At 43.5% G+C, this 23,234-nt stretch overlaps 1 protein-coding gene across 2 annotated transcripts in view; it reads left to right on the top strand.

Annotated features, from left to right (window-relative positions):
- SFMBT1 (Scm like with four mbt domains 1) overlaps positions 1-23,234 on the top strand; it is a 482,765-nt gene that overhangs the window by 280,237 nt on the left and 179,294 nt on the right. For both annotated transcript variants that reach the window (XM_085624542.1, XM_085624541.1), the window contains 3 exons: positions 4,954-5,042; positions 18,695-18,941; positions 19,063-19,160. In XM_085624542.1, the coding sequence (XP_085480668.1) occupies positions 4,954-5,042; positions 18,695-18,941; positions 19,063-19,160 (434 nt within the window). The remainder of the gene's footprint in view (positions 1-4,953; positions 5,043-18,694; positions 18,942-19,062; positions 19,161-23,234) is intronic.

The raw sequence follows: 23,234 nt of genomic DNA, 5'->3' as shown, positions 1-23,234 counted from the left end.
ATTGATGGACATATCCCACTGGACAGCGGGTGGATGTCGGATTGCTGAGACCTATACATGAACAGCTCCTTTGTGACTATGGAGCAAGTTGGGCCTTTGTTCCGGGTAGGTCCGGATAAATTCCTTCACTACGCCAAGCTTTACCGTACAGTCTGGTAGGTCCGGTGGGGCCAAAAGAGTGCCGCACTCTTAAGTGTCATACTCGACCCGCGCTCTAACAGAGGGCCTCATGTTCCAACTATATGTGGCACTGAAAGAAGACGGGCACATTGCATATGTCCGCAATAGTTGGCCAGCGGATCTGGACAAACCACTTACTCATGGGGAGTGGAAGGGCGCTTGTGCCCATGTGAAAGACACCGCCAGTACTGTATGTTTTAAGCTCTCACAGGTCTATTATATACACTGATCTCAGGCCCCAGCTTTTGCATAGAATACATCCTGACGGCACTTACGGGTGCGCCAGATGTAGTGCGAACCCACCTAATTTTCTCCACGTGGTGTGGGAATGCTACGAACTTTAAGCCTTCTGGGCTAGGGTGATGCGGAAGCTCTGGAGGGTCAGTGTAGCCGGGCTAGAGATAATGGCTCGCCGTTACCCCCTTGGCCTTCTGCCGATCCCCAAAACGGGGAGGAATATGAGCCATAGAATTGCTTTACTGGGGCTCGTGCTAGCCAGTCGGCGCCTTGCAATTCATTAGATTATACAAACCCCCCACCACCACAGGAGAGATTGTGGACAGACCTACAGGAATGGGCTGTAGTAGAGAAGTGTAGGCTGAAAAGAATGAGGACTGACGAGAACACAGAGCATGAATTGCAGATATGGGGTGAGACGGTGGAGCATTGGGTGAGAGCGGAGGGGGAGGACTGAGACTACTATAGGTGCCCCTTGCAGAAGATGAGGGGTCCCCTTAGAAGAATGGAAACATTTGATAGCAGTGAGTAACAGGCTTGGGGAGATGCAGCCTCCCACCTCCAGGGGGAATCTGATACAGAATAGTCAGTTACACGGGGGACCAGATCTGTGCCAATGTACGATGTAATGGATGGGAAAGTAACTAGATGGATGACACCTCTCGGTCCCTCCCGGCCTGAGCATCTCGTGGCCTGTAATCGCATGTGTGTATTGGGGAGCATGCTGCACTGTTAATCTGTTGATGTCGTTTATTCTTTTAGTCTTTTCATATAAAATAACAAAGGCAATAAAAAAGAAATAGAGCTGTATACTGGCTACCTGGGGACTGTTCTTTTCTTTCGTCTGGGTTGTCCCTAAAGATTATTTACAGTAGCTGTTACCCCCGTACATGCCTGTGCGTTAATCTTCATCCCCCTTCTGAACTTTTAAGATCATTTATATGGCTTGCTGTATATTGTGCATGCTGCAGGTGCGACGCCTGCCTCTTCAATGAATACATAGGGATTCGGCCATGGTTGTCTGTATCCAGTGCATGCAGCTCCCATGTTGCTTCAGAATGGAAACCCTGTGGAAAGTTTACTCGCTACCCCATGCCACTGTTTTTATTGCAAGTCTATATTTATCCCTTTGTAGTTTTCAGTAGTGCTGTCTCTATATTGCAAGCCGGTTAATGTGACATTATCGTATCTGAGGTTATGTGAGCTCTCGGGCAGTTTCTTCTCAACCACAAGCAGTAGCTGAGCAGAGAGCACATGAGCGTCATGAAAAGCTTAAAAAAAAAGTTTCACCTCATTAGAACCAGTTTAACAAGTCCAACTATCTCTAAATCTGGCCAATATTGTAATGCACTTGTAATAAGGTGGATAGGATATCCGTCATGTTTGTGATGGAGTAACATGTCCACTGATCCCTTAATCTGGCCCATAAAGTGTAATTTAATCTGGTTGATTCTCTTGTAAACTGCTCGAATGCCATGTTGCCAAGTTTGCGCTGTATACAACTGCAAAAAAATACGAACAAGTACAATGTAACAATTGTAAGTGTTGACTGTTTAGCATGTCGGCCTGTAGTTTCTCAGTACTCTTTAAAGACTGTTTAGATAAATACGACTGAGTTCATGACGTACAAGACTTGTAGCTGTGTGCTCCCTGTAATTAACCTCATACATCCCCTTACCAGCACAGAATCAACAGACCATCTTCTGCAAGCAGGCGTATTAGACCTCAGGTATGCAGCTGTACTGCGCTGCTTGCATATTAGGACCTGGTGCACTGGGGCCAGCTATTCTGCACAGAACAGTTCAACACACACGCTTCTCATTTTGTGAGAAGCGAGGTCTGTGGTGACATCTTTGCGCCTTGTTTTTCTGCAAAACTGTCATTGACTTATAGACCCTCAAACCTATAGACTCCTATAAAACATGTCTGGAAAAATGTTCACGCTTGCAAATGATATTATTACGTGCAATAGGGAGCGGAAAAAGAAAAATAATGTTATGTATTCACAACTAGTGTGCAATGCTAGCTTTTCAAAATGTATTTCTTTGAAAACAATGGGAGGCTTCAGTCCCTCCAGAAAGGAGAATTGCAGCCTCGAGGCCCATATATAAATTCTAAAGGTGTGACATAAATAAGTTTGTATCCAGGCCAGGCATTGTTGGTGGTTTTTAGGTCTCGCCTGGCTATCGCGTAAGCGATCGCGCAGCGAGACTTATGTAGGGGCTTCAGAAAATGCTCCCAAAGGCTTCCCAGGCGGATTGGGTGGTGGTTACGCGCACAACCATGCGCATTCCATTTGCCACCAGCTACTTCCTGCACGTGCGCCGCCTCACGCATTCAGAGAGATTTGGTATGGGGCACAAGACCTTAGGAATGCGGTTTATGGCCAGTGCATCTGAGGCATTCAAGCGCGAAGCTGGCATCTGGCATCGGACTTGAAAGCAGCAGACTGCTTTTGCCAGCGCGCGCTCGGCCTCACTTCCTGCATCCCCTCTTACAACAATTAACTTTCGTTATAACTCACACCCCATATGCTCGTTCCCTCCCACCCTTCCTTTGATGTCCGCTTTTCTTGTTGTTTACAAACCACGCCGCACACTGCTGCATGCCGCACACTGCTGCACGCCACACACTGCTGCATGCCACACACTGCTGCGCACACTGCTGCATTACACACTGCTGCATTACACGCTGCTGCACGCCTCACACTGCTGCACGCCACACACTGCTGCACGCCACACACTGCTGCACGCCACACACTGCTGCACGCCACACACTGCTGCACACTGCTGCACGCCGCACACAGCTGCACGCCGCACACTGCTGCACGCCGCACACTGCTGCACGCCTCACACTGCTGCACGCCGCACACTGCTACGCGCCACACACTGCTGCACGCCACTCACTACTGCACGCCACACACTGCTGCATGCCGCTGCACGCCACAGACTGCTGCACGCCGCACACTGCTGCACGCCGCACACTGCTGCACGCCGCACACTGCTACACACCACACACTGCTGCACGCCGCACACTGCTACACAAAACACTGCTGCACGCCGAACAATGCTGCATGCCGCACAATGCTACACGAAACACTGCTGCACGGCACACACTGCTGCACGCCGCACACTGCTGCACGCCACACACTGCTGCACACTGCTGCATTACTCACTGCTGCATGCTGCACGACACTGCTGCACGCAGCACACTGCTGCACGCAGCACACTGCTGCACGCTGCCACAAACTGCTGCATTACACACTGCTGCATTACACACTGCTGCACGCCGCACACTGCTGCACGCCGCACACTGCTGCACGCCTCACACTGCTACACGAAACACTGCTGCACGCCTCACACTGCTGCACGCCTCACACTGCTGCACGCCTCACACTGCTGCACGCCTCACACTGCTGCACGCCTCACACTGCTGCACGCCTCACAATGCTGCACGCCGCACACTGCTGCATGCCACACACTGCTGCACGCCACACACTGCTGCATGCCGCTGCATGCCACACACTGCTGCACGCCACACACTGCTGCATGCCGCACACTGCTGCACGCCGCACACTGCTACACAAAACACTGCTGCACGCCACACACTGCTGCACGCCACACACTGCTGCACGCCACACACTGCTGCATGCCGCACAATGCTACACGAAACACTGCTGCATGCCACACACTGCTGCACGCCACACACTGCTGCACACTGCTGCATTACTCACTGCTGCATGCTGCACGACACTGCTGCACGTCTCACACTGCTGCACGTCTCAGACTGCTGCACGCCGCACACTGCAGCACGCCTCACACTGCTGCACACTGCTACACGCCACACACTGCTACACGCCACACACTGCTGCACGCCACACACTGCTGCACGCCGCACACTGCTACACGAAAAACTGCTGCACGCTACACACTGCTGCACGCCGCACAATGCTACACAAAACACTTCTGCACGGCACACGCTGCTGCACGCCACACACTGCTGCTCACTGCTGCATTACTCACAGCTGCACGCCGCACAACACTGCTGCACGCCACACACTGCTGCACGCCACACACTGCTGCACGCCTCACACTGCTGCACGCCTCACACTGCTGCACGCCGCACACTGCTGCACGCCGCACACTGCTGCACTCCACACACTGCTTTTATGCGAGTTTATGCTACTGACATTGTAAATGACAATGCCTTTTATTTGTTTTAAAACCAAAACATAAATAAAAGGTATTGTAATTTTACAATGCCAATAGCTCAAACTCTTATAAATGCGAGACCTATTGCATTGCAAATGCTTGTTTCTCTTGTGGTTCTGCTTGGGTGTGGTTGCCAGGTATTGGGGCTATTGTGTGCAGTGAAGCATTGAGGACCGTGTTTGGTATTACTCAGTGCTTAAACTTGCTGATATTGACTTAAAATACAACACTGTGACCATTAAGTAAATCGGTTATAAGGTGCTGCAATTGTTCATGCACCAGCCTGAACGCCAGTACAAGTAATTGTTTTCATTCCTTCACTTAGGGATCAAGGAGAAGATTTCTGACTGGAAAGAATTCCTTCAGCAGACGCTGAGTGGGGCTTGCAGTGCTCCTGCCAACCTTCTGGAGGGCGTGAGTGCTTGTCTTTACTTACAAAAACTGGAAATGGTGGTTTTGTTGGGGAGATGCATGTTTTCCAATGCAAATTGTATTGACTTTTAAATTAGTGTTTAGAAGTAACTCAGTTGAGGCCAAAGTTGTGAAGGAAAATTCACCAACAGAGTTTTAGTTTATTGAAATATACGTTTATATATTCACAACTTTCCAATTAAATATCAAACATACATTGTGCAAAAATAGTTCCCTTAATATTTGCACCTGTGCATCAGAAGAAACATTAACCTGTGTGTAAGAATAAAACCTGCATCCACACATGATATATGGAATACCTAAAGAAGAACTAATGCATTCACCTCGTCTGTAATCGAAAACATTAGGAACTAATACATGCATCCATTGTCTATTATTGCAAGCATTAAACTGTGTTGATTAATTGAATGCGATTATTTTTGCACAATTTATGTTTCATATTGGATTGTAAAGGTGTGAATACATAAACGTGTATTTGACAGTGTACTGGAACCATCCATTGATAACACTATTTTCAAATAGTATAAGGTAACTCTGTCTTTTATAGGGATATTAACAATTGCATTGTTTTTACCTAAGACCACCTTAAAATATATTTTTTTGTGGAATCCGGGCTTGTAAATTACCACTTATTTGGCACCCTATAGGACTGCTGAGAAAGTTAGCCCACCGCACCTCTGAAGCAGTGTTAATGAATATTGGCCAAATCTACAGATACTTCCTATTAAGGGTTCGGCTGGAGTGAATAAGAGTAATGATCTGCAGACATGTTTGTTAATGGCAGAAGTCTCTGGTCTTGTTACATTATGCAACTTGCAAATGCAATTGCTCAGGGAGCAGATATCCCGTGCTCATGGAAGGGTGCTGAAATCGTCCCAGTATACAAAAAGGGGGACAAAACAAGTGCAAGTAATTATAGGCCAATTAGTCTAATTGACTCGATCCAAAAGATCATAGGCCGCATGTTCCTCTATAAAATCCAAATTTGGATTGACGATTATGACATCTTGAGCCCAATGCAGGCAGGGTTCCGTTCCCGGATAAGTACAATTGACCAAGTCTTCCGTTTTGTCAACTTATATTGGAAGACGGTGGTCTTGGGGAAAGGTGCCCTTTACGCAGTATTCGTGGACCTAAAAGCAGCCTTTGATTTGGTTCCAAGGAGCAGGCTTTGGCAGGTTCTGGGGGAAATGGGTATTGCTCCTGAGCTTCTTTCCGTGATCGTCCGCTTACATGAGGAAAATGTTGCCCGGGTACGGTGGGGGGGCATGGGGGAGGTGACCGAGGACTTCCCGGTCGGCAGGGGAGTGCGGCAGGGGTGCGTCTTGGCGCCAACCCTGTTCTCACTCTTTGTCGACGGGGTGGCCGGTCGCCTCTCACTGACCCCGACCGATGCACCTGCTTTGGCCGGTGTACGCATCCCTATCCTCATGTTTGCGGACGACACGTTGATTATCTCGAAGACCCCCAGTGGCCTATCGAAGGCCCTCCGGTGTTTTGAAGAATTTTGCACTGTAAGGGGTCTGGAAGTTAACACGGGAAAAACCAAATTCATGTCATTTAACGGATCAAAATCCTTCAAAGGGAAAATATACATGAACAAGTTACCTTTGGAGGAGGTTACCTCATTTACTTATCTGGGGATAACATTACAAAAAGACATGCGCTGGGGTTGCCAACTAGACCGTGCCGTGTTACAACATAAGCAAAAATCAGGGGCTCTCCTATCCAGATTCAAAAACTCACTCACTAAGCCAATTTCTCCAGTTCTAGAAATCTATGGAACGATGGTCCTGGGCTCATGCCTCTATGGGGCTGAGCTCTGGGGCTTTGGCAACTTGAATAGTCTGAAGATTCTAGAAAATGCTTTTCTTCGCAAAGTCACAAATCTTCCTCCTAGCACGCCATTGCGTCCCCTATTATTGGTTCTTGGCAAAAAACCCTTGGAACATCTGGCGAGGTTACGTCCAATATTATATTGGCGTCGACTTTGGTGCACAGACGAACTCATGCATTATAGGAGTGGCTTTGTGGATATAATAGAATCCGATAGGTCCCAAAAAATAACTTGGTTGCTTGAGATAAAATCCCTTCTGGGTAGTATAGGCCTGATCGAACTTTGGAAAAACCCTGCATGTGCAGTTTTCCCTTCCAAAGAAAAGTTGCAAATGATGTACTGGGAATGGGTTTACAAACTGGAAACTGCCCAAGGCCTTTCCACCCACCTAACGTCCCGCTTCCTTGAGTTAAAAGTCCAACCCCTCAAAGAGAAGTTTTGGGACATTATTGAAAAAACCTCAGATCGCAAGCTATACTTTCAGCTGCGGGTGGGTACATTACCCGTTGCAGATTTTACTTCTAGATGGGGGGGACCAGGTACTAGTAATGATAGGTGTTATAGATGCGTAGAAGAATGCGAGAACATAGGACATGTACTATTCTTTTGTCCAATGTATGGAACACCTCGGAAAAAATGGATAAAACCAATTTGTAAGTCTCTGGGCATCAGAAGATATGCCATCGCCCTTCGCATTCTGTGCACTGATCCTGCACCCCCGATTTGTATAGCAGTGGCTAAGTTTATAGGGTGGGCCTGGGGCATAAGATCAAAAGCTTTGAGACACGATGTAAACTCCTTCCCCACAAACAATACCGTATCTTGTTAACACCACCTGCTGCAGTTATCATAAGTAGGCAACTAAAGTAATGCGACCATAAAGTTATATTATGTTATCCCCTGTGCAACTTAAGCTGATATGAGCTGGTCCTATTCTAATGACTGCGATTTTTCATCCTTTTAAAAGGAAGAATTAGCTTGACGGACGTTTAAAAATTTAATTGGAATTTTATCTTTTTAGGTAATTTATATAATTGTCAGTAATGTTTGTAAATGTGCTTTTATGTCTTAATTGCCGAATAAAGCTGATTGAATTGAATTGAATAAGAGTAATGATCTTTGTATTTAGTACAGCACCCTATGCTGTATAAGAGCCAACCATTTTGTGAAGTGGCAAGTTGTCCATGAATAGAAAGTTATTTTCCTTTGGCTTGCTTTCCACATTTAGTTTTGGTAGAATTTATTGTTACAGTTATGTTTAAAGACTCCTTAACAGATTGGAAATGTTATTACTATTTTATCAAAGTTAATTCGACCATTCAATATATATTTTTAGAAAAGCAAAATTATAAAATCTTATAAAGATACCAATATAAAAAATACAATAAAATCTTTTGACATTAAAAAAATGGACCAAAATAATATGCATGTTAAGGTATTTGCCATTTCCTATTACCAAATGCCCTTGATAATAAGGTAATCTATAATTAAGTCTTCCAGTTTTGCGTTTTTACTGATCAGTGCAGACCGAAAACAATGTGTTTCCTATCTGTATTTATTTTTAAAAGTGGAAAAATACAGACAATTGTGCTTCATCGAGTGGCTCTCCAAGCTGTCCTTCATGAATTGCAGGCCAACAGATGAGCAGGTAGACATCATGAACAGTTTAAAAAAATGACAGGATTTCCTGAAATACAGGCATATGTTAAGATATATTTGTATATTATGCTAATACTTACCTGTGAGTGTAGTGTTTTGTCATATTTGGCTGCTTAATTTACTAAAGTGTGACATGCATCAAAATATGAGTGCACATCTAATAGTTAAATACTTGTGAAATTATACCATTTTACAGATTTATTTATTCTCAAAACACAAAACAAATATGGATAAATAACCGTAAGATGGCCAAAAAAAACCATGGATAAATACAGATGAAAATGTGAAAAAAAGAATACCATAAAACCTGGAGCCCAATCTATAATAACCCTACCTTTTCCAGATTTTCCTCCAGCAATCAATATTGACCAATACATAACAAATAATCATTTCATATTCTTCTTAAATACTGAGCCGTGCCAAATTTTATGTTGCAAAGTAGAAATACTACTTTTTATATCCACATCAGTAGCCAAAGCTCATTTAGACAATCTTCTTTAAATTCCTAAACAGTTCAGGTCAATCCATTTCATTAACCCTAGCTAATTGCCACATAAGCACTTTTAAGTCATCCACCCATCTACCATTCTTCACCAATAGTAACCTAACCCAAGGAAGAGCAATCAATGGGTGGCACATAGTCAATAGTTCTGCATTTCCGATATAGCATCTATTTGCGCTGAAGTTACGCTTCTTTCAAGGCACCAACTTTTTCATAGTATTCAAAACTGGCAGTTCCTAAACATCTTTTGCTAACTCCACTTAAATATGCAGGAAAAGGATTTACTCAGTGCTGCACCACTACCTGTATAACTGGTATATATAACAAGCTAAACTGCAACATCCTGAAAAGTTGCAAGTTGGTATGGATTTATCCTCTTCACACTGCCCTTCTTCTAATACTTTACCAATCAATCAATCAAAAGTCTTTATTCGGCTGTATACCAGCCATAAAGGAATGCATCATAAAAGAACATTTCAGACAAAGATTACAGATATAAATACAAGAATCTGATAACCATAATCAGTACCAGTTTCAATTGTCAAAATATCGATATCCTAAATAATTAATTCCACAGGGAAGCATCTTAAAAACTCGGGCACAAAATGTAAATGAGTTCATAGTCATTTTCCGACAATGTCCCGTAACCGCACGGCCGAAGAGATGTACCTATAAATCATTAGACAAGTAATTTCACCTTTTAAAAGCTGGAGGTGATATAATGCAGCCCGACACTGTCTTGTGTTTAAACATTTTTAAAGAGGTATTAAAAAGGCACACCTTGGAACGATATAAAGTTTACAGAAAAACATAAAATGTAAGGTGCTCTGGACTGACTGAGTCACATGGACATAGGTCCAATTTGACATCACAGTGTACATTACGTGGATATGAGCCCAAAAAGTGTGAAATGCCAAACCTGAACCTTATAAGATAAAATAATTTAGCGGGAGTGAAACACAAAGTAAGATAAGGCACAAGGCCTGGAGTACAGACTAACAATGAGTGTTCTACAACCCTCTTTTTTGCCATCTCCCGGATTCCTCTACTCAAATATAAGTGTGTTGAAAAATCTCTTTCCAGCTTTACTTTTGACAACTTAGCAGTATTCCCTGGATTGTGAAAACAATCAGCCAGCCCCATGGTCTCTAGCTGGTCTTTTATATGACTAAGCCAAGGTATTTTTTTCACGCACTCCAGTTTTAAACAGTCTAAAATAACAGCACGATTTAGGACTGCTTCTTCCTTTGCCCAGATGTTATGCCATAATAATAGTGGGGCTAATTGTATTCCAAAATTCAAAGGAGTTAAACCAAGTTCACTATGACAAATGGCGGCAGCAGTGCTTTTGGGGACCGTCCACAGACGTTTCAAAAACATATTCTCTACTCTTTTTGGGCCCTCTGCGTCACAAAATCCCCAAACTCCAGCACCATACAAAGTGACGGCCCATGAGCGGGTTTTATAGATATTAATAAGTGCATTAACAGGTTTTGAACCTAGTTTTTTGGTGAATCTAAAAATCGACTCCAGGTTTCGATTAAAACCACTAGTCCTTGATTCTACTAGGTGATGCCAAGTGCTTTTATGGTCAAAGAGAATTCCCAAATAAGAAAATGTCGGGACATCGGTGAATTTTTCATTATTTATAAAACACGTTTTTAAAACGGTGGGGGATTTACCCAACACCATGGTGTAAGAATTCCCTACATTAGTCTTCAGGCCAAGGTCATTCATATAATCGTTAAACCTAGTTAAAAGCCTCTGCAGCCCCACCTGAGTTCTGGACATTAAAACACAGTCATCTGCATATAACAATGCAGGTAACGGCCTGCGACCTATCAGGGGAGCATCCACTTTCCCCTGTGTAATGTAAGTTTCTAGATCATTTATATACAGGCAAAAAAAAAAGGGGGGGTGCGAGAACGCAACCCTGGCGAACCCTGCGATTAATTTTTATTGGTGCCGTGAGTTCGCCACTTGCTCCATAACGAACTCGCCCCGTTACATCTTGGTGCATAGCTGCTAAAAAATGCACAATGGGAGAATCGAGGCCCATGTTCAGCATCTTTTCCCAGAGCATTCCTCTCTGCACCCAGTCAAAAGCAGGCGTCCGGTCCATGAACCCGAGGTAAAGGGAACCAGGCTTGGCTAAAGTGTATTTGCCTATGACCAGGTGCAGATTGAGGCATTGTTTAACCGTGCCCAGGCCTCTCCTAAAGCCGTATTGAATATTTGAACTTCCCACTATCTGTTACCCAGGCCTCCAACCGCTCCAGTATTACCCTACCAATAATCTTACAAGTACAATCTATTAAAGAAATGGGCCTATAACATTTGGGGTCCGACCTGTCTCCTTTTTTTAAAATAGGTACTATTATTACGGTGCTCCAGGAGGCAGGGGGGCCCTGGGACGCATAGCAGCTTAAGATGTTAGTTTACAACGGAAGCCACAAGGGTGGGTTGGCTAAAAACAGATCCGCGGGGATACCATCGAGGCCAGAGGCCTTATTTTTCACGGTCTGGATTAGGGCCCTTTCAATCTCATCTAGTGTCGGGTGTTCCAAGGTTGATACCCCATACTTAAAATTGGCACTAGAATAGGGCTCACTGTCATATTTGTACAAGCCAATAAAATGTTCTACCCAGATTTCAGTCATTATTGTGGCATCAATGTTGCCATTGTTATAGCTGTTAAAATAGTCCTGATTGACAGTGTGCCAGAATAGTCTGGGATCTCTGCTCTGGCAGGCTACATGGAGTTGTTCCCAGGCTTCTTGTCTAATCTCTAGCTTGCGTTTCTCTAATGCCTGTTTGTATTCAATACGTGACTTTTTTACCTTCAGTTTGTCTCGAGGTCTTACCTTTAATGTTTTAATTAGTTTATTATGGGAATTTGTACAGTCACTGTTAAAGCACTTTTTTTTTTTTGCCCAAGGTCTCATGTTGTGATTAAGTTAATAAAATGTTAACAGTCTCAGTTATTGCCGCAAAGATGTTAACATGCCTGCGGAGTTTATACTATCTTCCAGACAGTCAAGGACTTGTTTCAGATTGGATGTTATAATCTGGTGTAAGACAAAGTCAGGATTTATTGTGGACCACTTGCGAAGTAACCCCTTTTTTTATCATGGGTTATTGGACATGATTTGACAGGTGTACTTTGGTTGTCACTTTGCATTTCTAGCTCCAGTGATAGGGGATAATGGTCACTAAAGAAGACTTTATGTATGGTGAAGGTCCCGGTTTGGGGCTTAAGATAGTCAGAAAAGGAAATTAAATCAATTAAAGTGCCTTTTCCTCTCCCAACATATGGGACTAACTCAGTATCGTCCATGTTAGTAAAGTCGAGAGTGAGGGAAAGTGAGAATTTTGACAATAAGGAATTGAAAATATTCCCACAGGGGTTATGATAAAAATGACAACCACCGTACTAAATGACATGCAGACTGTTTTGATAGGGGGCATAATTTACAAATAAAATCCCCCCCCCTCCCCCACACCCCACCAAGAGGGCTACAGAATCCATATCTACTTCCTGGATGTGTTTACACAGTGTATTTTCCAACTCTTGAGCAATGTCGGTGTTTTTAATGTTAAAATTATTGTGATAAAAGTTGACAAGAATCAAAGTTAAATTTTTTTTAAAAGGATGTTGGTAATCTGGAAATGTGCTGAATAAAGCAGAGTCTTACCTATTCTACCAGTCCATGTTGTTGAACCCACGGTTAGTAATCCTCCCTTGGCGTGTCCACCTAGGGATATATTAGCTGGAGTATGAATACAGGCATAACCATTATATAAGCAGGCTCTCTCATCCAAGTTTCCTGCAAACATTATAATGCTATATTTTTCAATAAAATCAACCCATTGTTCAGATTTTAACTTATTCGTTAACCCCGCAATATTCCAGAACAGACTACCAAAGACTTTAATACTATTGTGGCTACCAGGCACTCCCTCTGTACAGTGGGCAGTTGACTCGCAGCCGTCTTGGGGTGCCATGACCACGTCAGTTAGGGCCACAGATTGAGCCAACTCTCCTTGTGACTTGACGTTAGGTAGAGATAGAGAGGGCTCTGTTAGGGCAAGGAGGTTAAAACTAACAACGTGGGGGCATGTCAGGGAGTGTTGTATTATCCTTGCCACATGCATGTACATTGGACAGTATATATTTAAATCGTGCTTATTATGTCTAGCACCATTTGTGTCTGAAGAATGTAGGCAATCCACATAATCTAGGGGTGAGAACCAGTTTGAGGTTGGGATTGCAAAATCATGCAATTTTTTGGCAACTATAGGTGCAGGTCCATGTCCCATATATCCTTGCGGCTTGTAAAACTACCCCAATGGTACTGGTTTAATGGGACCACTCGCGTTGTTGCACCAAAGAAGCCTATCCATAAGACAGTGAACAAGTGACCTGGTCCTAAACTTCACGACGATGCAATCACCTTACTCTGTTTTTATCTGTGAACCCACCCATGACACCCGTTCCTCCTTGTTTGTTATAATACAACGCATCGGTTTTTGGCCAATCCGCTGCTTTCGCCAGCCAATGTACAGGTTTGTTCTTTAACATGTCCCAATCTTCTTCCTTGTTGGATGTCAGAGATGGCACATTCTTAAGGACAATTACATGTGGTGTAGCTTCAGGGGGGAGATGGAGTGTTCTCTCATGATTTTTCCGAGTGCCAACTAGATGATTATTACGTTGTTTATCAATTAATTTGGACCTGCTACTCTCCCTTTGCGCTACTGTTGTGTCCGTCTGACTCCCAATTAGTGCACGGTTTCCATTTAACTGCGGCTTGGGCAAGCGTGATAAAGTATCAATAGTGTTGACCCGACAATCTTCCACAAATGGTGCCAAAGAGGGAGGTACATCAGGACTAGTGGTAGGATTAGATACAGTACTCAATCCGGAGGTTGTTTTGGAGAGACTTGAGCTGATTAATATTTTTAAGGACACATCAATACTATTCAACACCCCTAAAAGAGGATCCAGTAGCAACTTCAAGACTGCCTCCAGTGAGCTAGTAAGGTATGTAGGTGGCAGTGAGTCCCCAGAGGGCTTGTTCTTTCCAGGCCCTGCAACAGAATCTGGATCTGATGCCCTTGCTGTCCTCCTTCAGGGGGGTGCCAGAGTTTTTTTTTTCCGAGTTACCGGGGGCAGTACGTCTTTCTTAAGCTTGCTGCATGCCTTCGATTTTTTCGACGGTGGCGGGCAGACGATATCTAGAAACCCCCCGTGTTGAATAACACTGGTGTTATTGGAATTTCTACATGAATAAATAAGCATTAGGCTCCGTGACGCATGTAAGTTGATCAGCGTTCCTCGGTTGGGCGCTATCTCATGTGCACTCCAGTGCAGGGACAGGCTCAGGCTCTATCTCCAATAATGTACCATTGCGTAATGCTCGTTTTGTGACCCCTAGTCTCTCCTCCACAGACTCAATCTCACTGGTAATGGCTCCCATTGCAATACTTTACCAATTGTGACTCTTTTTTTAGATTTAAGCTTATTTTTCGGAATATTGCTGCAAGAGTTTGGATTATTATTTGGGGTGGGTCACTACCCACTTTAAGGAATAATCGCAATTCTTGTCAGATTGATCTCTCAAAGTCACTAAATGAACCTGAGCTCAAACCCTTGTTAGCTATGGCAGGCTTTTTGTAGGGCAATGTATAACGTATTTATGCAAGGCCAAAACAGTAATAAAGTAAAATGCAACACAATAATAATCCCAAACTGAATTAGAAAAGATAGAGTAAAACATAATGAATGAAATGACACCAACATGACAACAATCCAATAAAGGGACCTAGAGATATGATTTTTTAAAGTTTTAAGTAGAAATGGCAATAAATACATCAACGAAACCATGATAGTGAATAGTAGCCAAAGACCGGGCCCTAGATGCAATTTGAGGCTGACAGCAGTTGAGCATGGGTCGGATACACTAATGAGATTTAGCCTGGGAAAAGATTTTACCTTCCAACTTAAGGCCCGCAATATCGGCGGATGGGTTACTCCGTCTCAACAGGGACAGATATCCCATCCGCTGAATAATAAATCCCATCATTTCCTATGAGATTTAGATTTCAGCAGATTGGATATCCGTCCACGTTGTGACGGAGTAACCGGTCTGCTGATGTCTAAATGCCACCCTTAGTCTTTTAAGTCCCATTCCACCACAGGAGCACACTTTTAAAGTGCCTAATGACCTCTAGGAAGGCACTTACAAACTCCCGGTGTGTCAGGCAGAGGCCAACAGCAGAGTCTGGTTCAAGTCCAGTAGCCACTGGTCAGCTGGGTACTTCCAGAAAAGGCCTTTTGCAGCTTGTTGTCTCGCTGTAGCCACACAGGTCAGCCAACTGACCCCACATCTTTGTCCTGGTTACAAGAAGGAGCAGGTCTTCACTCAGGTCTCAGACAGCTTCTAATCTTTTGTGGGTCTAGAAAGTGTCCTGAAGTGGGTTCCTGGTGATGCTACATTTATGCCGGGCATGAACTAGTTGGTGGGGTAACTCTTGGCACCTCCCTAACTAATGGGATAAAAACTCATGGGTATCCACCTTTTCAGTAGTTCCTGTTTGCCTTATTGCACACAGGCCCAAAATGCATATGTCAGGGCATTTTCAGGATGGGGACAGTCTCCAGCCACACTAAACATGGGTTCTGATGGTTGGGGGTGTGTACTATGGTAATCCTTTTGTCCTCCTTCACCTAACACTAAAATACAGCTTGGAGAAGGTACTGTACTGACAGCAAACCCAGAGACAGACATCTGGCAGGAGAAAAGGAGAGTTCTTCAGCAACCAGACAGAGAATACACAAGAATTGTGTTGCCATCCTGTTCTCTCCCTTTCATGTGATCCCTTAATATTATATTTGAACGCAGCAGACCTGTCAATCGGAGTTTAACACTCTATCAGGAATTGAAATAGTAGTGTTAAAAATGGTACCCACAGCCTCACCTGGCATATTCTGTGAAATTTTGAGGACTCTTCTCTGCTCATTAAGGTCGGCCCATTGTTTGATACTGGGAGCCGTTTCACACCTTTTTCACACCTATTCAAGGAATATGTGACGTTGCAACGCCACTTATTATATCGCAGTAGGTAACAACGCGGTTGTTACAACGACCGCGTTGTTACCACGCATGCATTTACAACGCAAGTCGTTTCTACGACTTGCACTAGATGGCTCGCTGGACTTAGGAATAGTATAAATTACTATTCCTACTCCAGCTAGCGCAACAGCAGGGAATGTGTTGGATTTCAAATCCAACACATTCCCTGTTGTTTCACGCCACCTAGCGCAAGTCGTAGAACAACTTGCGTTGTAAAGGCACGCTTGATAACAACGCGGTCGTTGTAACGACTGTGTTGTTACCTACCTGCAGGGTAAATGCTGTTCCCCCTATTCAAGGCTTATCAGTGGGTGAGAGAAGCTGGAGAGGCAATTCAAATTAGCCCCAAGGAACTTCAGGCAGGGAAAATGTAACTTTATGAAAGTTACTTTTCCTTCATATTTATTAAAATTCCAACTTCACCATTAAATTAACTATTTAAAATAGGTGTTTTGTTATTTTCCTAGATAGTCCCATTCGCTAGACTCAGTATTAGTATTTTAATCAGTGCTCTGGTAGGCCTGCAATAGTGAAAAGAGCTTTCAAGTGGCCTTGTCACTGTAGGCATATGGCCGTATACATTTTTCCGCATATCATGTTTTCAAGTACAATGGACCCTACCTTGTCGGCTACAGGCTGACAAAGGGTGACTTACTAATATTTAAGAGGGAGGTTTTTACTTGTCAAAAAGGTTTATTTTGGCAGTTTGATGTGCATGTTTTGCACTGCTACAATCCAGCTAAGGGGGTAGGCCAGAAGTCATCCATGCGCTGCTACTGTAGTTAAAGACACAATAGGTGATGTAGTCCACTAGTGGTATTTAACTTACTTGACTGCCCTGGGAACTCCTTGTCCCACATACTAGGATCTTATCACTAAGTGAATATATAAATTAGGAATCTGTCAATTCAACAATGTTTTACTGGGAAGCACAGGCATTTTACTACAAGTTAGCAGGGGTATAGTGCATAGAGATCTAAAGCCATCCAAAATATGGGGCCTACCAAAAGGCGAATATTTCAGGTGACCACACGGATAAGGCAAATTATCACTTCTCAAATTAGTTGGCCTTTTTTTTTTTTTTAGAGTGTTATGGTTATTCCTTTTACTGTTGGAAACTCTCATACATTTTAGTTTGCAATATTTTTTAATGATCTATTCTAGATTTCCTTTCGGCACCCTTCTTGGTCAAGAACTTCCCTGATTGTACATTCGCTCCTCTTCATTATCCCTGTTTAATAATACTGATTGAGTTATTAGTATTTGATCATATATTCCCCAGCAAAGTATCAACTTGAATCTGCAATCTAAAATACTTTCAAATTTAATAAACAAAAATCCCACAAGCACAAACCTCTGGAGTAGTTATGCCGATTTTATGGGGAAAAGTATTTGATTGACTTACATATGGATTTTATCGTACTTCTTTGACTCGAAAGTAATTTATGCACTTTACAATATTATTCTTAGAGACAATAAATAGTTTTTCACTGGTATATTTTTCTCTAAGGATAAAACAACGATTTCCTTTAGAACATTGAAATCCTTTGTATATCATATTGACTTTAAGAAAATCTATCTGTAGTAATATAACAAAGTGATTGCAATTTCTTCTCCAGACTAGACTGTCCACCGGTTCTTCAAGATTTCCCATCCTTTGCAGTCATTTCCTTTCATTCACACTCCTTCCGTTCTTTTGCACATTCCATTTCTACCAAAAAGGTGACATTGTTGAAGGGATAGTCGGTCTTCCCTCCTTCACAATTTCATTAAGCCTTTCTTGCTTGTTAATGTTTGCTTGTGCTTTATGCCCTTTCCCGCCTACAACCTGCTTCTCACGTCTTCCTAGAAAATATAAATGTCCCCAATAATACAGAAAACAATCACATCTACTTATATCAAAGCACAGGATGTCAAGCGGTCACAATTTACATAAATTATGTAATTCGTTATGCAGATTGGCGAATATTGTATACCTCTTGTCCCAAAGTGAAGATAATGAAGATTGAAAAATACATGCTCACTATGTAAAAACATACCATATTATTGTCAGCCTTACTAGAAATATAAAGGTATGACAGAACTAAAAGCTAAAGCTGGGGCACACCAAAGCTTGGTGGTAGTAGCCCAAGCTGTCTCTATACTTAGACATAGGCAGTATAACATCTTTGTTTTCATACCTTACTCTCGTTATGATAAATGATACAGAATCAGCCCCAACACTAAAAAACACCTAGTACAGTTTTTTATTATTTGAAGCAGCTACATGCTATTGTTTCCATGACAGTCAGTACTGTAAATTAAAGACTTAACACCCTTTCCTTTTTTGTGTGCTGTTCAGCATGAGTTATTTGCTTCAGGCCATTCTTTTTTCAAAGGATTAAAATCTGCAAAGTACTGCCAACTGTAGAGACAAAAATATTGTAATTGCAGTTGTGTGGCTTCTAAAGATTCTGTCTTACTGTTGCCTTTTAATCTCCCCCTTTCTCTGAATGTACAGCCTCACAGAGGAAAGAACCCACTGGATCTTGTTGCACCAGGCTCAAGGTTGGAACTTCAGGATGCCAAGGATTGTCTAGGAGCATGGTTGGTTACTGTAGTAGACAATATTGGTGGCAGGCTGAAGCTGCAGTATGAGGGATTGGCAGATCCTGAGCCGTTTAACGAGTGGTTATATTACTTGGATCCTTTTCTCCATGAAGTTGGTTGGGCAACTCAACAGGGCTATGAACTTCGACCTCCACTAGGTACCAGTTTACTGCAATTTGTTGTCTTGCAGGAAATGTATCTTTAACACATTATACATATTATAATTCTGCCCTTTGTTAGTGTGTTTTATATATATTTATGTTTTCTTTATTTCCACAGCTGTGCGGGAGTTAAAGAATGCAACAGAATGGCAGAAATCTCTGGCCAAATTAAAAGATGAGGAGGAATTGTTGCCAGTGCCTGCAGATCTATTTAAGGTAAATGTGTGATATACATAAACATACCCACTCAACCGAACGCATCTGATGTGAAAAGGTTTCATATGCATTACCACCAGTGCCATGGTAGCAATGCTTGGGGTCGGTCTCTGTGCATCAAAAAGGTCCAGGTGTTCAACCAGTGAACCAATATCACAATAACAAACCCTCCACCTCCTACACAAAAGAAATGTTTTGGATACTACTAAATCTTCCACCACTTTCTACCTGCTCCACTCCCTGTTATGCTTCCTTCTGTTCTTGTATCCAGTCCCGTTCAGCCAATCTCCATTCTCTTTCCTCTACTTTATCCAGTCACAGTTTCTGTGTTGTTGTGTTCCTTCATTCTGTCTCAAGCCATTCTCTGTTCTCTACCCAGTGCCCCTTCCTATCTCCTATTTTTCTTCTCCTTACTGCACTTCTGTTCCTTTGCCTGTCCCTCTCCATTGCTCCATCCATCTGATCCCATTGTTTCTCCTATTATTATTACATTCCTGGGTCCCATCTGTCCATTCTCCCTTCTCTTTCTTACCCCTGCTCATCTGCCATCTGCATGTATGTATATATGTTTGTGATGGATACTTCTAACTGCACATTCCTTAGAATATTTCCAAGTTCTAGACTGGATCCGGATATTTTCTCTGTAGTGCTCCTGCATGTTACTAGGTGGTGCCGTGTGGCTCTGAGTTGGCCTTGTTCCGCCACAGAAGTCATGAAATGGAGCTGCATATAAGTGCCACCACTCCAACTTTTTCCTTTTTTTCTACACCTTCAAATGCACAACCGGAGCTTTGCACCTGTCATCCAAACCAGCCTCGGCACCAAAAACATTCTTATTGTCAAAACCATGGGCAAAATCAACTTTGGCATCAAAGTCTCATACTCTCGATGGCGAAGAGTGACCCATCCTTAAAATGTTCCAGGAAGAGCCGGATGTAAGACAATGCAAAATTTTCATCCATGCGTACACTAGGAAGATTGTGGCCTCTGATAAAACATTATTCCAATAGCGATTTTCAGAGGACGCTCCACCTCAGGATGGCCCTTCAAAAAGTCCCAGAGACATTCCTCCTCCTCCTCCATCTCCTCTGCCTCTTCCATCTTCATCTCCACCTCCATCTCTCATGCACTCGCCACATAGGTCCCCATATTCCTATTTAGACACCGGCAGCCCTAGCCCAAGATAATATTTACCAGTGGAAGTTTTTGAACCCATGTACCAGGGTGTCTTGTGACCTAAGGAGGAGTATGATGTGGACCCTCCTACAGACCCAGACTTGAAACACATCCCTGTTAGAGCCTCACCAACGGATGCCACAACTGCATACCATAGTATCATTCAGTGTGCTGCCACCTACCACAAGGTAGATTTGCACACTACTCCAGAGGAAGAGGGTTTCCTTCTAGAGGTCTTCTCTAAGACAGAGTGATCTTCCCAATATTTCCCTATGCTCAAAGGCATGGCTAAGTCTGCTCTTGATATTTTGAAAGAGCAAGCAAAAACAATGTAAGCCAGTTCCATCAGATCCACTCTCCATCGGGGTCATGCCTCTCCAGATTCTCTAGTGGTCACCACTGCTAGGAAGTGGGCAGCAGACCAGGTTACTGAGGATGCTCCACCTTCTGATAAAGACAGTAAGCTTATAGATGCTGCAGGTAAACTAGTAGGGATAGGGGTGGCAACACTCTGGCGCATCGCAGCACAGTGGGCCTCCTCTCTAGATATGACGGGGCTTGGTGGGAGGTAAGGGAGCGGCTTTTGCAGCACATCCCAGACAAGTACCATAAGAAGGGGGAACAGTTAGTTGAGGAAGGTAAGGCCATATCTAACACCAGCATTAGATGTGCCTTGGATACAGCAAATACTGCTGCAAGAGGAGTAAATGCTTCCATCATCTTTGAGCACCATTCCTGGCTCAGAGTGTGGTTCCAAGCCTGAGGTGCGGCAGCACCTTGTTAAAATGCTGTTTGACAGGTAGCACCTTTTCAACCCATAGGTGGACATAATGCTTGAAAAAATACTCCTTCTGGTAGAGTGTCCTTTTGCAAACACCACTACAGAGGAGGTTCAAAAAACACCTCCCTGGACCCTCAGACTCCTACCAAGGTCGCCAGCAGGGTTATCAGCAGCAAGCAGGTAGAGGCTTTTCAAGAGGCTCCTTTAGGGTTAACAACTTGAAGGGCCATGGCAGAGGCTCACCCACCATGGGGAGCCTCCACTTCCAAAAACGGACATACCCAGGATCCCCCTTGAACACACAACACCTGTCTGGGGAAGATTTCAGGGATTTCTTCCCCGTTCACAGGAGAATACCAAGGACAAATGAGTTCTCTCTGTCATAGAGCACGGCTACTTGTGAGTTCATAGCAATCCCTCCAAACATCCCACCCCCACTCACACCCTCAGTCCCGAACATCTCAAATGCCTACAGAAGGAAGTTCAAGCTCTTCTCTCCAAAGGAGTCATAGATCCCGTACCCCAGCAGCACCGGGGCAAGTGTGTCTATTCCCTATACTTTCAAATCCCCAAGAAGAACATCTCCCTAAGACCAATCCTGAACCTTCTTCCTCTCAACAAGTACAGTTTGTCAGCGCTATTCTACATGGTAACCCTACAGGATGTCATCCGTCTACTGCGCCAAAGCGACATCATGTACACCCTCATCCTTAAGGACTCCTACTTTCATTTCCCAACCCACCCAGCTCTTCGCGGCTACCTACGATTTGTGGTAAGTGGTCGACATCATCAGTTAAAGATTCTACCTTTCGGAGTCACCACAGTGCCAATTGTTTTCACAAAATGTCTAGCAGTTGTAGTTGCCCATTTAAGAAGAGCAGGAATCCATGTATTTCCTTACCTTGATGATTGGCCAATAAAGCATATGAGCAGACAAACATGCCTGGTCAACACTAAGGTCGCAGTCTCCCTCCTTCACACTCTAGGGTTCACAGTAAATGCCGCAAAATCCCACTTGGAGCCTCTTCTGAATCTGACCCTTTCTAGGGTCGGTCCTGAACTCAATAGGGATAAGCCTTCCACAGTCCACAAAGAATGCAAGATTCCCGGCCGGTACCCCTTTTCAGCCACTCAGTCGCATCCCAGTTTGCACTGTTATGCACTTGGTAAGCATGATGGTGTCTTGAATTGCAATAGTGCCCAAATGCACGACTTCATATGCATCCGGTTAAGGAATGCCTCTTCAGTCCGTAGTCACAAGCACAGGGTCATATGGAAGAGCTGGTGTTGATAAGGGCAGCACCAATCACTCTCTGCAGTGGTGGAACAGCAGGCCCTTTCTAGACCCAATTCCCCAAGTGGCCATTACCACAGATGAATCGCTAACCTGGGGCACATCTGAACAGGATGAAGGTGCAAGGTCTGTGGCCATCTCGTCTCAGGTGTTACCAGTCTCCACCACTTGCAATCAGGCTTATGAATAGCTATATACCTTTCTATAGAATGTTAAAATACATTACAAAAATACACTTTTCCTGTCTTGCAGCATGTATCATGGCTACCTTAGCTTTCCATAAAAGTTAGGATATTTTTTAAGTTTCTGTTTATCGCACCCTCGTACAGAGGGTTATAATTGGAGCATAAATAAGAGGCAATAGCTATATCACACTCATAAGGTAGTTCATGATTTTCTGGATCTCTTTGGTAAGTAAAACAATGAAGAATCATGCATTTTTATGCTTTCAACTTGAATATAGATTAAAGTTCCACCCAAGAAATGACAAAAGTTCATGATTTCATCGAAAAGCTTAAACATTGTGTTTATTAGGAATCAGTTACTTTCTGGTATGCGTGAAGCGTTTCAATAGACTTGGCATTTTGACTGATTGATTTAACTGCAAATATGCTATTGCTTGAGTACAGTAATTCCATTAGTGTTCATACAGTTCTCTGGACTCAAACTATTGTGCATAGTTAGTGCTACACAAAGGCATTGTAATAAAAACATATAGGTTTATTGTTGATTTAGGTACGTTTGGCCTTTTCATTCCAATGGCGCCAATAACGTAATTATGAAATCCATGGAAACAGGGTGGGTCTCTTACCTTTCACCCGGA

Source organism: Triturus cristatus, chromosome 9, assembly GCF_964204655.1.
Source record: "Triturus cristatus chromosome 9, aTriCri1.1, whole genome shotgun sequence".
Lineage (NCBI taxonomy): Eukaryota > Metazoa > Chordata > Amphibia > Caudata > Salamandridae > Triturus > Triturus cristatus.
The sequence above is the reverse complement of the archived record's forward strand: the minus strand, read 5'-3'. Positions and strand labels throughout refer to the sequence as shown.